This window comes from Otolemur garnettii, unplaced genomic scaffold, assembly GCF_000181295.1.
Source record: "Otolemur garnettii isolate 467f Iridium unplaced genomic scaffold, OtoGar3 scaffold00284, whole genome shotgun sequence".
In the NCBI taxonomy this organism is placed as follows: Eukaryota; Metazoa; Chordata; class Mammalia; order Primates; family Galagidae; genus Otolemur; species Otolemur garnettii.
Window position 1 is genome coordinate 629,888 of NW_003852679.1, and position 16,625 is coordinate 646,512.

Here is a 16,625-nt window from a genome sequence, read left to right on the forward strand (position 1 = left end):
CACGCTCACAGCAACCTCCAACTCCTGGGCTCAAGCAAGTCTCCTGCCTCAGCCTCCCAAGTAGCTGGGACCACAGGCGCCCACCACAATGCCTGGACATTTTTTGGTTGCAGCCATCATTGTTGTTTGGCGGGCGGGCTGGGGATTCGAACCCGTCACCTTAGGTGTATGTGGCTGGTGCCTCAGCCGCTTGAGCCACAGGTGCCGAGCCTGCCTACATTTATTGTTAATATTCTACCCCATTATCACTTGTGCTATCTACATTTGAATTAAAGTGTTTACCAAGAATAAGAACATTATCCCTATAACCACAACGGAGACATCCATCCCAGTCATAATAGCATTATTTAAATACTTTCATAAATTTCACTCTAATTTAATTGCATTAGGGTCAGATAATGTGATCCTAGTGTAGGGTGACCAGATTTTAACATTTGTAAAGCGGGACAACAGGGCCAGGGTGTGGGGCAGGGCAGGGCAGGACTGGACAGGGCAAGGGAGGACGGGGCAGGGCAGGGCCTGACAACTATGCAAACTTTGATAAGCAGTTTTCGATAATCACGTCTCAACAATTATTTGTTATTATTACAGTTTAACATTATAAAATTAACAAAAATAATATAAAACTCATATTCTGGTGAAATAGCCACATGGCAGCTGAAAACCATATGTTCCCTTTCTGTTCAACTGCCAGTTTCTGCATTCTTTCCAAAACTCGAGACTTATTAAAAATGCCGTGGGACACAAGACAAATTGTTCAAAAGCAGGACTGTCCTGCCAAAAGTGGGACGTCTGGTCACCCTATCTTAGTGGTACTGTGTTTTATATTCAAAGAGGTGTTTGATGACCTAATTTAGGTCATTTATATAAAATGTTCATTTGTGTTTGAAAAAATATTATATTCTCACTTTTGTGTATAAGGCTCTACATACACATATTATAGTCAACATTTGCTTAGATTTTTTAAAATCTTATATATCTATAGTGTTAATTTGCCTAATTAATCTTAGTTACTAAGAGACTTTTATAAAATATCTCAATATTATTATTAATTTCTATTTCTAATCTTGTTAAATCTTGTTTTATATATGTTATAGTCGTTCTCTTTTATTTTTATTTTGAAACATAGTTCACTTTGCTCTCAGTAGAGTGTAATGGCGTCATAGCTCACAGCAACCTCAAACTCCTGGGCTCACGTGATTCTCTTGCCTCAGCCTTCCTAGTAGCGGGGACTACAGGTGCTGCCACAATGCCTGGCTATTTTAGAGATGGGGGTCTCACTCTGACTCAGGTTTCTCTCAAATCTGTGAGCTCAGGCAATACAGCCACCTCAGCCTCCCCGAGTGCCCAGCCTTTATTTTATAGTCTATAATCAGCTTTAGAAAGTTTCCATCTTTCTACTAATTGAATATTTTATCATATGTTGTGGTAATTACGTTCTTTTTTTCTTTATGCTTTATTTTTATCAATATAACTACTAAATGTAGCTATCACATAATTTAACATATGTTTTTGTCTATTATCTTTTTAAAACTAGATGATATCATTTTATCATTTGACTCAATAGTTTTGCATCATTGTTTGATTTTTTAAAAATAATTTGCATATAGTGGGTTTTTTATTGTTGTTATGTCATTTAAAGTGTTTAGCTGGTGATATTTTGTGATTATTGATGTATTTTGATTTACTCACATGATATTTTTGTATTCTGTTTTTATATAATTTTTATGTTTAGCTTTGCAAAGGAGAACCTTCACCCATAATATACATGCTACATTTTGTAAATAGACAGTATGGCTTATTGTGGAAGATTATACAAAGAGAAATACCAGCAAAGTGCAAAACTGTCTTTAGAGCTAGGAACTTCAAAGAGTTAGGAGAATAAAATCTCTTTTGTTTATATCAGGGTAGGACTCTATCCATTGCCTTTATTTCCTCTCAGGAGTCTTCTTCAGACTTTTCTGGTGGTTACTGAAGATCCCAAGTACCAGTTTTGTTTTAATTATTTTCAGCATTTAGAAATATGTATGTGCACACAATTAAAATAATATTTCATGGAAAATATGATCTTTATTCTCCTGAAAGAGTATATATTCTTGAAATTATTTGCTATTACATTACTCAGGGCTCTGTATTTAGAAAGTACATTGTTTATCCATAATATACAGGCATACCTCAGATATATTGCAATTCAGTTCCAGACTACTAGAACAAAGCAATCACAAAATTCTTTTGGATTTCCCAGTACAAATAAAAATTATGGGTATAATTTACTGCTATATATTAAGTGTGTAATAGCATTATATCCATAAAACAATGTATGGACCTTAATTAAAAATACTTCATTGCTGAAATATGGTAATGATTTTCTGAGCCTTCAGCAATTTATAATCTTTACTCAGCATCTTGACTTAATGTAAATGGCTGATGACTGGTGAGGGTGGTGGTTGCTAAAGGCTGGAGTGGCTGTGGCAGTTTTTAAAGTAAGACAATAATGTTTGCTGCATCAACTGACTCTTCCTCTCATGAAAGATTTCTCCCTGGCATGTGATACTGTTTGATAGGATTTTACCCACAGTAGAACTTCTTTCAAAATTGGAGTAAACACACTCAAACTCTGACCCTAATTTATCAACTAAATTTATGTAATATTCTAGACCCTTAGTTGTCATTTCAACAATGTTGAGAGCATCTTTATCATAAGTGGATTCCATCTCAATAAAATAACTTTATTTGCTTACTCATAAAAGTTTCAGCATAGGACTGTCACAATTCAGTCACATCTTTAGGATGTGCATTTAATTTTACTTCACAAAATCTACCGTTACTTGAAGTCTTGAACCCCTCATAGTCATCTGTGAGTATTACTATCAACTTCCTCTGAATTGCTGTTAATGTTGATATTTTTGCCTTTTCCTATGCATCACAAGTGTTTTTAAAAATATCTAAAGTAATGAATCTTTTCCAAAGGTTTATCAATTTACTTTGCCCATATCAATCAAAGGAATCACTACTTATGATAGTTGTAGCCTTAGGAAATATATATTTTTAAACAATAAAACCTAAAATTACTCCTTTATCCTTGGGTGCAGAATGCATGTTTTCCTAGCAAAGATGAAATGGGAAAAAAATATCCAATGTACTCGTACTACTATAAAACCAATTTATAATCACTCAACTTTCATATGAGAGATGAATCACAACTATAGCCCAGGATGAAGGAAGGAAGGGGAAGGGAAGTGGGGGGGTGGTTTGATAGAGGGAGGGTTAATGGTGGGACTATACCTATGGAGCATATTGTGAGGGTACAAGTCAAATCTATCAAGTAATGAATAAAAATGTCTTAACACTGTGATTAAGTAAATGAGGTGAAAGCTATGTTAATTACTAGGATGTAAGCACTCTAATTTGTACAAATAATCAACACATTGAATCCCACAAAGGTATAAATGTATTCATGATCTATGTATATATTAATAAAAAAAGAAAACAATATTAATCTCCTTGTACATCTCCATCACATTTCTAGGGTGACTGGATGCATTGGCAATGAGCAGCAATATATATATTATTTATTTATTAAGTCATATACACATAAATCATGAATACATTTATGCATATGTGGGGTACAACGTGTTGATTTTTTATACAATCTGATGTGGTTACATCAAACCAACATAGCTTTCACCTCATTTACTTGATTATTGTGTTAAGGCATTTATGTTTTACACTTGACAGATTTGACTTGTACCTTTGCAATATGGTCCATAGGTGTGGTCTTGCCTTTTACCCTCCCTCTATCCAACCTCCTCCCTCCCCTTCCTTCCCACTCTATTTCTCTCCTTCATCCTGGGCTATAGTTGTGTTCTATCTTTCATAACAAAGTGTGAGTATATCCAAAAAACCAAAAATCATTTTGCAAAAAAGATATTTGCACCAGATTATTCATTGCAGCTCAATTCATAATAGCCAAGTCATGGAAGAAGCCCAAATACTCATCAACCCATGAATGGATTAATAAATTGTGGTATATGTATACTGTGGAATACTATGCAGCCTTAAAAAATATGGAACTCTACCTCTTTTATGTTTACATGGATGGACCTGGAACATATTCTCCTGAGTAAAGCGTCTCAAGAATGGATGAAAAAGTATCCAATGTGCCCAGTACTTCTATGAAACCAATTTATATTTACTCACACTTTCTCATGAAAGATAGAGCAGTAATATTTTGAATAAATTCTTTTTTGCTATACAGTGGACTTAGAAATTAGCACTGCCTTTTTTAAGAAGTGGGCTTAAATATTCAGTAAAATGTGCAATATGTGGATATGCTGTCATCCAGCCTTTGTTGTTTCATTCGTGTAGCACAGGCAAAGTAGATTTAGCATATTTCTTAAGAACAGTGGAATTTTCTGAATGATAAATGAGCACTGACTTCAAGTTAAAGTCACCGGCTGCATTAGCCCCATAACAGGAGAGTCAGCCTATCCTGTGAAGCTTTGAAGTCCGGCATTGATGTCTCCTTCTCTTCTTCTCCTCTTCTTTTCTAGATATGAACATTCTAAACAGCATCTACTTCTGATACAAGGATGTTTTTATACACAAAAATCTTTGGTGTCATTACATGCACCAATATTTTAGCTAGATCTTCTGCATAACTTCCAGTTTCTGTATCAGCACTTGCTGCTTAATGTTGCACTTGCACATTTATGTTATAAAAAACACTTATTTCCTTAAATCTCATGAACCAACCTCTGCTAGCTTCCACCTTAGACCCTCTTAACTTTCATAGAATTGAAGATAACTAGGATCTTGCTTTGGGTTAGTTAGGCTTTGGCTTAACAGAATGTTGTGACTTTTTTGAATTTTATGCAGGTTACTCAAACTTTATCCATATCATTATGACTTTCACTTTCTTACAATTCATGTGTTCACTGGAATATAAATTTTAATTTCCTTCAAGGATTTCTTTCTTTTTTATTCACAACATGGCTAACTGCTGTTTGCAGGAGGCCTAGGTCTTAGCCCATCTGTTTTTGACATGCTTTTCTCACTAAACTTAATCATTCCTAAGTATTGAGTTGAAGTGAGAGATATACTATTTATTCTACCCTTCATTTGAAAACTTAGTGGTCATGATAGGGTTACTGAATGGCCTAATTTTAAAAGTTTTTTGTCTAACGGAATAGTGAGACCCAATGAGAGGAAGAGAGATGGGGAAATTGCCACTTAGAAACTACACAGCATTTATAGATTAAATTTACCATCTTCTATGGGTGCATCTCCCCAGCATCCCAAAACAGCCAAAATGGTAACATGAAAGATCACTGGTGATATATCACTTTAACTGAAATAATAATAGTAATAATAATAATAGTTTAAGATATTGAAAGAATTACAAAAATTTGACATGGTGACATGAAGGAAGCACACAATGTTGGACAAATTGTGTCAGTAGAATTGCTCGATCCATTATTGCCTCAAACCTTCAATTTGTAAACAAAAATACAGTATATGCTAAGTCTAATAAGGAAAAATAAGCCAAAATGAGATGCTTGTATAGTCATGTTGGCTTACTAGGAAGGCAAATAATGGCAGGATACTATAATAGAAAGACTAGACTTAGTAGTTTAGTTAAGACATTTGAGCCCTGGTACTAATCCTTGGTGGTTATGCACCCTTGGTACCTTAAGACTTTGACTCTTAAATTCTAGGTCTATAAAGACAAATATAATCATAGCTATTTCATTTTAATATCATTGACTAATTTATAAAATCTCTAGGGTAATACCTAATCGTTAGCATATGATATATCTTACTTCTACTTTGGCCCCTTCATTGACACACTGAATTATTTTCAATTTATATTTAAATATGAAAGTTTAATCATTTTCCTTAGTTACAAAGAAATAAAATTTATCTTTCAGTATGATTATATGGGCTCTGAGGTGGAAGTTGCAGTTGAGAAAGTTATCCAAATCTTTGGTCTTATAAACACTGTAAGTATTTATGTTTTGTGTTTAAGTAGGCAACATATTAATGGAGTAACATTATTTGTAAATAGTATTTACACTTACACAAAAATGAAGTCCAACTAACTAGTTTAATCCACCAATGGTTTTATCTTTAAACAATAATAAATTAAATATATTAACATTATATATAAAAACATACTGTTATTTTAGGGTCACCAAAATTGCATAACATATATGTTCTGCTTTTAGATGTTTTCCCAGCTTAAAATGACAATCATGCTATCTTCTTTGGAGCTCTGGTCAGATAAAAGTAAGATTTCAACAAGCGGGGATGCTGATGAAGTACTACAAAGATTTTTGTCTTGGAAACAATTTTCACTCCATAGGTTCAATGATATGGCATACTTATTAATGTAAGAACTTTGTTCACATTGATAAAGGTTTTATCAAATTATTTGATTTATTAGCTATCAACATTTTGAATTCTGTAGAATAATAATATTTAAAAATAGTATGTGTATAGTCTTTTGGCAAAATACAAAAGTCTTATAATTATGTAATATATTAATTAAATCATAGTAGGTCATTATTCTCAGAGTAAACTATTTACTTATGCAAATGTAATGAGTTGGAAAATAGAGAGCTTTGAGAAAAACATGGGACCTTTATGGTTGTAAATATCTTTTCAGAGAAAAATAATTGAAAGTATCATTTTATTATTACATGACAAATAAACTGGTTCACAGAATGCAATAATTGTATGGATTGCTGGTTATAGTACAAAACATGAAATTAATAAATAACTGAAATGGACCACTTTTTTTCTCCCTGTGGTTACCTCTGGGTATTTCAATACTGACCTATAAAGTACCTATGTGTATAGTTTAAAAGTCTTTATATAGAATTTCTGTTTTACTGATTTGATTATTTCATACACAAAAAATTGAAATACAATTTTGAAACTCTTAAGCAATGTGGAATATATTTAGACATTTATTGATATCTTCTGCAGAATCTAAAGAGCTTATGGTACTTCTTTTTTTTTTTTGTGGGTTTTGGCTAGGGCTGGGTTTGAACCTGCCACATCCGGCATATGGGGCTGGCGCCTTACTCTTTGAACTACAGGTGCTGCCCAAGCTTCTGGTATTTCTGATCAACATTAACGTAGGACTAAAATGTGAAAAGGCACTTTCTACATCTTAGCCCTCTTTTTTAAAATCAATCAGTTACCTGTTTTATCCCTGTCTCTTTCTCTTTTCCAATTCAGTGCTCTTTAAATATGCTTAGAATTGGTTCTCTACTGAAAAACTATGACAATAAATAATCTTATAATTATATCCATCCAGTAATGATTACACTGATTACAACAGTGATTATTATATTTTGTGATTGTATGGTTGTATGAGTAATGATTACAGTGATTACAACAGTGATTATTATTTTTTGAAAGGATTATGTACTGTTAGGTTTTGGACTTTGTATCATATACTTTTCAATAATCTTTAAGACTCACTTCATATGAATTATAGGATATTATAAAAATCATAAATGATTGAAAGTATAAAACAGTTTGTGTGATATTAATGTTTTAAATAAAGCACTAATTTATATAGAAATCCAAGTTATAAAATACCATTAAATTATTGCTATTTCAAAATACATAAATTCATAAGAAATGTCTTTGTATTTAGTTATAGGGAAAATTCTACTTCTATGGGAGCAACATATCATGGAACAGCATGTGATCCAACATTTGCAACAGGAGTTGCTCTGGTATGAATTTCTTCCCATCTGTTTAGTGATAGCAAAGTTTTGAAAGTTAAAATTCATTTCAATGACCAAAAGTACATATGAGGTACCTCTCACAAATCTTAATAAAAATGTTCTGTTTTAGGTTTTTCAACTCAAAGAGATTTGTTATTGTAGGGAAAAACATATTACATAAAAGTCACCAAACTAACCATTTTCAGTGTACAGTTGAGTAATGTTAAGTATATTCACTTTATTCTGAAACATATCTCCAGAATCTTTCATCTTGAAAAACCGAAACTCCACAGCCATTAAATAACCCCCCTTCTAACCATTGTTACCACCATCCAATTCTCTGCTTATATTAATTGGCAACTTTTGATATCTTATAGAAGTGGAATTTAAATATTAGTCTTTCTGTGACTGGCTTATTTTACTTGGCAAAATACCCTCAAGATTCATCCATGCTGTAGCATGTGACAAAAATTTATTCCTTTTTATGGCTAAAATATGTTCAATTATGGATATATACCATATTTTATCTATTTATCTGATGATGGACATTTAGGTTATTTCCATATCCTAAGTATTGTGTATAATTCTGCAATAAACATAGAAGCACATATATTTATTTATTTTGGATATGTGCTATACAATCAGTTTTCTGTAGCTTGTAACAGAATACCAAAACTGTGTATTTTCTAAACATTTGTTTCTTAACATTTATGAAGGTTAAGAAGTCCAAGACCAACAGGTGCATCTGGTGAAAGCTTGTTGTTGATGAGGACCCTGCAAGATTATGCAGGGAACCACACACCACAGCAGCTGACTGTATAGCTCAGGTCTCTCTTCCTCTTAGGAAGCCACCAGTCCCACTCCCATGGTAACACATTAATCCATTCATGAGAACAGAGCCCTCATGACTTAATCAATCACCTCTTCAAAGTCTCCCTTTCAACACTATCACATTAAAGATTTAATTTTCCACATGAATTATAAATGAGATAAACATTCTAGTCAAATAATTCCATCCCTTCCCCCAACTCATGTCTTTTAACATACAAATACGTTCACTCCATATCTGTACTCCCAGGTTTTAACTCATTTCAGCACCAACTCAAAACTCTGATGAGAGTTCAAAGTCTTATCCAGGAACCTGTAAAGTCAAAACAAGTTATCTACTTCTGAGGTGAAAGGAGGCAGGCAAGGGATATACTTTCCCATTCCAAAAGGGAGAAATCAGATAGAAGAAAGATAACAAGAAAGCTGGAAACCCAGGAGCAGGGCCCTTGAATCTTAAAGGTGGAGAATAACCTCTTCACTCCCATTTCCAGTATCAGCAGCATATTGGTATGGGGGTTGACACTCAAGGCCCGCTTGGTATAGCCCATGTCTCCTCTCTACCAGGGTGGCATTGCATACTGGTAGCTCTACAGTTCTGCAGCCTCAGTGGTGGTTCCATTCCCAAGGGTCCATTAAACATTGCCCTGATAAGAACTCTCTGAAATATGTTCAACCCCATATTTCTGCTCAGCATTGCTCCCATGAGGGCTCTCTGTAGTTGTCTCAATACTGCAGCATATCTTTGCCTGGACCCACAAACTGTTCAATACATACCTTGAAATGTAGGTGAAAGTTGCCATGCTCTTTGCATCCTGTGAATCTACAGAATTAACAATATGTGGATGCCTCTCCAAAGTTTATGGCTTTTATAGTTTAGAACAGGGTGCCAATCCTTACCTGTAGCTATCTGAGCAGTAGGTAGGGCAGCTGGGAAAGACAGCACTAGTATTCACAGGGGAAGAGTCCTGAGGTGGCACTGGGCAGTTAGCCTGTGGTAAGCTTTGTAGACCTGTCTGTTTCTTCTAAAATCATTCTGCCCTCATAGGCTTCTGGGTCTGTGATAAGAGGAGAAATCTTCAGGATCTCTAAAATGCCTTCAGGGCCTTTTTTCATTTTCTTGAGGAATAGTACATAACTACTCCCTTCTATCCAGGCTAATCTCTTTGGTAGTCACTGGAATACATACAACTTTGGTTTTATCTCCTGAAAACACTTTTTCACTCTTACCCACTTTCATGGTCAAGCTGAGGGGATCCCAAATCTTTCCACTTTGTTATATTTTATTAAAAATTCTATTATCAGGAGTTTTGGATTTTTTCTCCTCTTGAAGCTAAATGTAATAAGTTAGAAATGGCAAGCAGAAGCCTGAATGCTTTGCTGCTTGGATATATTTTTTGACAGATATTCTAATTAATTGCTCTCAAATTCATCCTCCCACAAAGGGCTCAGGCATGGACAGCATTCAGCCATGCTTTTTCCCAATTTATACCAAGGATGGACTTTTTTATTTCCATAACGGACTGTTAGTCAGTTTTATCTGTGGCCTATCAGAATGTGCTTTGCTGTCCTTATTTCTAGTCATGACCACCTAATAATTCTCTAAGAAATTCTAAACTTTTTCTAGTTTTCTTATCTTCTGAGCCATCACCAGAATCTAGGATTTTTCTATCCTGCTCTTCCAAAATCTTTTAGGCATTACCTATTACCCAATTCCAAAATCACTTCTACTTTTTCAGGTAATTTGTTATTAATCACAATCCCACTCCTGATACCAATTCTTTGCCTTAGTCAGTTTTAAACTGTTGCTTATATCAGAATACTTACAATTGAGTAATTTTTAAAGAAAAGGAATTTATTTCTAACAGTTATGGAAGCTGAGAAGTCTAAAGTTGGGAGGGGTTATAAGGGGAGGGTCTTATTCCTGGTGGAACCTCTTATAGAGTCCTGAGGCAGCACAAGGCAAGGGGGCTGAACATACTAGCTCAGAACTCTCTAACTGTTTTTTATGAAGCCATCAGTCTCAATCCTGTGACAATCCCATTAATCAAGTAACCCATTAATCTCTTCATCTGTGAGTGAATTCATTCATTGAAAGCAATACTGTCAGGGTCCAGTCAGATCATAAAGATCTCATTTCTCAATACTGCCACATTGGGGATCAAATTTCAACTTAGGTTTTAGTGGGCACAGACATTTAAACTATAAAATATAACCAGAATTGGTATTGCTATATCATACAGCAACTCTATTTTTTATTTTTTGAAGAAAATAATATATCCCAACTTCCATAGAGATTGTGCCATTTTATAATCCCACCAACATTTTCCATTTTATTTGCTACATTCTTTCCAACACTGTTGGTTTCTGTTTGCTTGTTAAGTAGTGGTCATTCTTCTGGGATGGAGATCATATATCATTGTTACTGATTTGTATCTCTATGGCAATTAGTGGTGTTGAACATCTTCCCATATGCTCATTGGCATTTTGTGTGTATATTTGGTGAAATGTCTTTTCGAGTCTTTTGATCATTTCTTGAAATTTGGTCATTTGATGTTTTTGTTGTTATTGAATTATGGGAATTATTTACATGCTAAATATTAAATCCTTATCAGATATATGATTGCATATATTTTCTTCTGTATTATAAATGTGCCTTTACATACTGTTGGTGGTATGATCTGAAGAAGAAAAGTTTTTAAGGTTAATATATTCTCATTTATTATTCCTCCCCCCCCCCCGGCTTGTGACTTCATTTTGAGAAATGTTCTGATCAACATCATAAGCATTTTCCCCTATGTTTTATTCTAAAGGGTTTTCTATTATTTGCTTTTCCTTGTGTATTTAATCCATTTTGAATCAACTTTTGTATTTGGTATAGGATAAGGGTCTAACTTTATCTATCGTATTGCATGTGGATACCCAGTTTCCCTGCACTATTTATTAAAAAGCCTGTTCTTTCCTCGTCAAATGTCTTGGCACCTTTGTTGTATATCATTTGACCATTTATATCAGGATTTATTTTTAGGATCTATATTTTGTTCCAACATATGTATTTTTTACATCAGTAACACATTGTTTTGACTACTGTCACTTTGATTTTAAATTTAAAAATTTGAATCCTCAAACTTCTGTCTTTTTTTTTTCTTTTTGTGGCCAGGGCTGGGTTTGAACCCACCACCTCCAGCATATGGGGCCGGCACCCTGCCCTTTTGAGCCACAGGCACTGCCCTTCTTTTCTAAAATAATCATGGCAATTTGCAGTCCATTGATATATCATATAAACTTTGAGGGCTTTTTTATATTTCTGAAAAAAAGCTCTTGAGATTGTGATAGAGATTTATATAAAATTACAGATTGCTTCTGCTAGCAATGAAATCTTTTCATATTAAATGTCCTAATCCATATGTATGAGATATATTTCCATTAATCTGTATCTTCTATACTTTCTTCTGAGTCTTACAGTGTTCCATGTATATGTTTTTTACCACCTTTGTTAGCTTTATGTCTAATGATTTCATTTTTTTATATTCTAGGAATTAAAAATATTTTCTTAGGTTTTTTTTGTAGATTATCCATTTTTAGTGTATAGAAACACATTCTTTTACTATGTGTTGATTCTTTTTTATTTCAGAATATTTTGAGGGTACATATGTATTTTCATTGCATAAATTGCATTTGTACTATTTGAGTCAGGGTTATAAGTGTGCTGATCACCCAGACAATGTTCATTTTAGCCATTAAGTGTGATTTCACCAACCTCCTCCTTTCCCTACCACCTGCTTGATTTCTGTTGAGTTTTACTTGCATCTGTGCACATGAGTGCTGATCAGTTAATTCCAATTGAATAGTAAGTACATGTATTTTTTCTCATTCTTAGGATAATGGTCTCCAGTTCTACCCAAATTCTAATAGAGATTAAGTCATCTTTCTTCACTGCTAAATAGTTTTCTATGGGGTGTGTGTGTGTGTGTGTATGATTTCTCAAAAGTTTCCCCTAAAATTTCCATACTTAGAATAAAATGGGAAATTGTAGCTACATGTGCCTTAATTTGTTACAAATATTTTTGCAAAGAAGTGGCCAACCCACAGAGAATATTTTATACATATTTTGTAAATTGTGTAAAGAATATTTTGTAAGTAAAAGTACACTTAGCTACAATTTCCCATTTTCCCTTCATATGACAGCTTTAAGGGATAAATTTGGGACACTCTGTGTGTGTGTGTGGGTATTGCATTTTAATTCACTGATAAATTGATGGGTGCTTGAGTTGATTCCACATCTTTGCAATTGTAAATTGTGCTGCAATAAACATTCAAGTGCAAGTGAGTTTTTTATAACATGACATCTTTTCCCTTATATAAATACCCAGTAGTGGGATTGCTGTCAAATGATAGGTCTATGTTTTGTTCTTTGAGGAATCTCCATACTTCTTTCCATAGAGGTTGTACTAGTTTGCAATCATACCAACAGTGTAGAAGCATTCCTTTCTCTTCACATCAGACCAGGATCTGTTACTTACGGCTTTTGGATAAAAGCCATTCTTACTGGTTTAGGTGCATCCCTCTCTAGTGAGGGTGGCGCCAGGACTATCTTGTTCATCTGAGTCACCTGCATGCAACCCCATGAAGGGCTGGTGGGCAGGGAATTCCCAGATTGTGAAGCTCAGTTCCTTCAGTGTCCTCAAGGTTAGAAGTGTAGACCTCATTCTCTGTGGAGACCTCAGCTTGGAGGGAGCACCTACTCTAAAGAGGCCACTTAGGCACTTCTCAGTTCAAGCTGCTCTCAAGGTTGTGATAGATGGGGGAGAGGCCAAATCCAGTTAGCCCAAAGTCAAAATACTTACTGTGGAAAATGCCCAGAAGTGCTAAGTGGTACAGCCAGCACTGACAGTGCTTTCTCTACTTATGTTTGTAATAAGAATAAGAAACAAACCAAGATTGACTCTTTTTCAGACAGAAGGAATAAACCATGAGAAAACAGTAAATGTAGTGATATTATATTACCCCATATGATTTTCCTGTGTTTTGATTATGTATGATTTCATGTTATACTTTCTTGTACAGCTTTTACTAGAGAATAAGGTACATGTACATATCAGTACAGTAGGCCTACCTTCCTTACAGAGGTTCTATGTATAGAAATATTTATTGAATATTGTATTTATATAAGAAATATTTATTGAATTCCCAATTGTAACATATTATTGTTACATTTACAACATTACATTTTAGAGGTCACCACTTATTAGTCAGAATGTATAATTCTTATCTATTACAAAATTAAATTTTCTATTTTAAAAAAATGCTTTCCCAGTTTCCAGGGGATAGATGAGATGAAGGGGAGGAAGCTTCTGAATGAAAGAAAGCTATCATTTGGTCTCTCCTTGCACTCTCCTGAGGGGGCCCTTCATGGATTGTCCAAACTCTGGGGTCACACTAGTTCACCCCACTATACCTTATTGTCTTCTAATGCTGGACTTGTGGAAAGTGGAAAATGCTGCAGTAAACTTGATGATTCACTTCCTCACACAGAAGGGAGATGGTAATCTGCCCCTTACCCTTTCACTGGGCTCCCAGGCTTTCTGAGTTGTTTCTCACTAATATCTTATTCTTTTTATCTTCTTCCTTCTAAGCTTCACAAAATTCCCAATTATTTATGGAAAGTCAAGTTTTCCTTATGCGAGTTCTAGTTACATTCCATTTTATTTCCAGACTGAACAAAAAATAGTTTACATAATTTCAATTGTTTTAAAATCAAAACTTTTTCCTTTATTTATTTAATTTTTTTGCAGTTTTTGGCCAGGGCTGGGTTTGAACCCACCACCTTGGTCATATGGGGCCGGTGCCCTACCCCTTGGAGCCACAGGCACCACCAATTTCAATTATTTTAAAAAGAATTAAGAATTTTTATAATGCTTTTGACTTTCAATTATATTGTGTCTGAAATCAGGATAGAAATTTGGCTTTCTTTCTTTTGATTACTATTTGCAAGGAATTTTTTTCAATCCTTTTTAAAGCAATCTGTGCTTTTATTTCTTGTGTGATTCTCTTATATTTAGCATATATTGGATGCTGGTTTTTTAATCCATGTAGCCAATCTGTGCATTTTTCAGGAAGTTTAATCTATTTATATTTGATATAATTTGTGCTAAGGAACAACTTACTTTCACTATTTTGTTGTTTTTTTGTACATTTTTTCCTACTTTCTTCTCTTTGCAGCTTTCTTGTGTTGTATTGATATTTTGTTGTGACCTATTTTGAATTTATATTTTTTGTATGTTGTTTGTATATTCTGTAGTGTTTGTGTGTGTTTGTGTGGTTACCATGGCAATTATATAAAACATCTTAAAACTAATACAGTCTATTTTAAATTGGTAATAACTTCATTTACACATAAAACTCTACCATTTATACCTACTCTGATAAATATTATGTTATCAGTGTTACAGATTCACTGTTTTATATTGAATACTCAGTGCAGAGAGTTTTAAGATTTTTTTTTATTTTTAGCACTTTTAGACAGCCTACATATTACTTTCTCTTTTGTATTGTTTATTTTTTTTTAATCTTATTAAGTCAAATACACATAGATCTTGGATACATTCATGCATATGTGGGGTACAATGTGCTGATTTTCTTTTTATATATTTAATCAATCAACATAGCTTTCACCTCAATTACTTGATTTAAAAGTTCTATACAAGATTTAGAAGTGAATTAATGAATCAAAATTATGATAATTTGTTCATATAATTAACATTTGGAGAGTTGCTATCTAGTTGCTTTTTATTTTAAATTTGAAAGACTCCTTTAGGATTTTGTGATATGGGCTAATCTTACTGCTGTTAGATGATATCTCAAAGTAGTTTTGATTTGCATTTCTCTGAGATGCTGGTGGGGATGTGGAGAAAAGGGAACACTTCTACAATGCTTGTGGGAATGCAAACTAATACGTCCTTTTTGGAAAGTCATATGGAGAACACTTAGAGATCTAAATGTAGATCTGCCATTTGTTCCTATAATTCCTCTGCTAGGTATATATCGAGAAGACCAAAATTCACATTACAATACAGATATCTGTACCAGAATGTTCATTGCAGCCCAATTCACAATCACTAGGTCATGGAAGAAGCTCAAGTGCCCATCAACCCATGAATGGATCAATAAATTGTGGTATATGTACACCATGGAATATTATGCAGCCCTAAAGAAAGATAGAGACTTTACCTCCTTCATGTTTACGTGGATGGAGCTGGAAAATGTTCTTCTTATCAAAGTATCTCAAGAATGGAAGAAAAATATCCAATGTACTCAATCCTATTATGAAACTAATTGTTAACTCTTATAGGAAAGCTATAATCCAAATGAAGTCCAAGAATATGGGGAAAAGAGTGAGGGAGGGCAGGGGAGGGGGAAGGATGGGTGAAGGGAGGGTGATTGCAGGGATCATGCCTATGATTTTTCCTATAAGGGTACGTGTGAATCTTTCTAAATCTCAAATTTAAATGTCTTAAAACAACAATTATGAGAATGACATAATGGCTATGTTGGCCAATTGGATGAAACTATTTCAAATTGTATATGGAAACAACACACTGTATCCCATGATAGAATTAATGTGCACAAATATGATCTAATAAAAAAATTATTAAAAAAAAAAGAGACTCCTTTAAAATTTTATGTTCATGGGGGGCGGAGCCAAGATGGCGAACTGCAGCAAGGTTTTTACAGAAGCTCCCATCCAGAAGGAGGCTGAAAGGACAGAAGATTAGCAAATTAGCTGATGGTTTGGAGCAGAGACAAGAGAGAAGATTGAAGAGTGCACTTCAACCTTCCTGAGGCGAGCTGCGACCCCTGAAATTACAACCAAAAGCTGCTGCTGTTCCACTGCACCCCGGCTGTCCCCGCACCCGAGAACTGGGAGAAGACAACAGACAGGCTCTGCCTGTCTCTCTAGGCAACCAGAAGAAGCCATCAACTGAACGGTCCTGATAAGGCCTCCAAACAAGCTAAACTCAGCATGGGGCGGAACCAGCAGAAAAACTCTGGCAACTC

At 34.4% G+C, this 16,625-nt stretch overlaps 1 protein-coding gene across 1 annotated transcript in view; it reads left to right on the plus strand.

Annotated features, from left to right (window-relative positions):
- The window catches only part of LOC100955521 (A disintegrin and metallopeptidase domain 3-like), a 172,367-nt gene that overhangs the window by 58,779 nt on the left and 96,963 nt on the right, over positions 1-16,625 (plus strand). Inside the window, exons 8-10 of the mRNA XM_003803188.1 lie at positions 5,931-6,002; positions 6,228-6,391; positions 7,670-7,751. Of these exons, the coding sequence (XP_003803236.1) occupies positions 5,931-6,002; positions 6,228-6,391; positions 7,670-7,751 (318 nt within the window). The remainder of the gene's footprint in view (positions 1-5,930; positions 6,003-6,227; positions 6,392-7,669; positions 7,752-16,625) is intronic.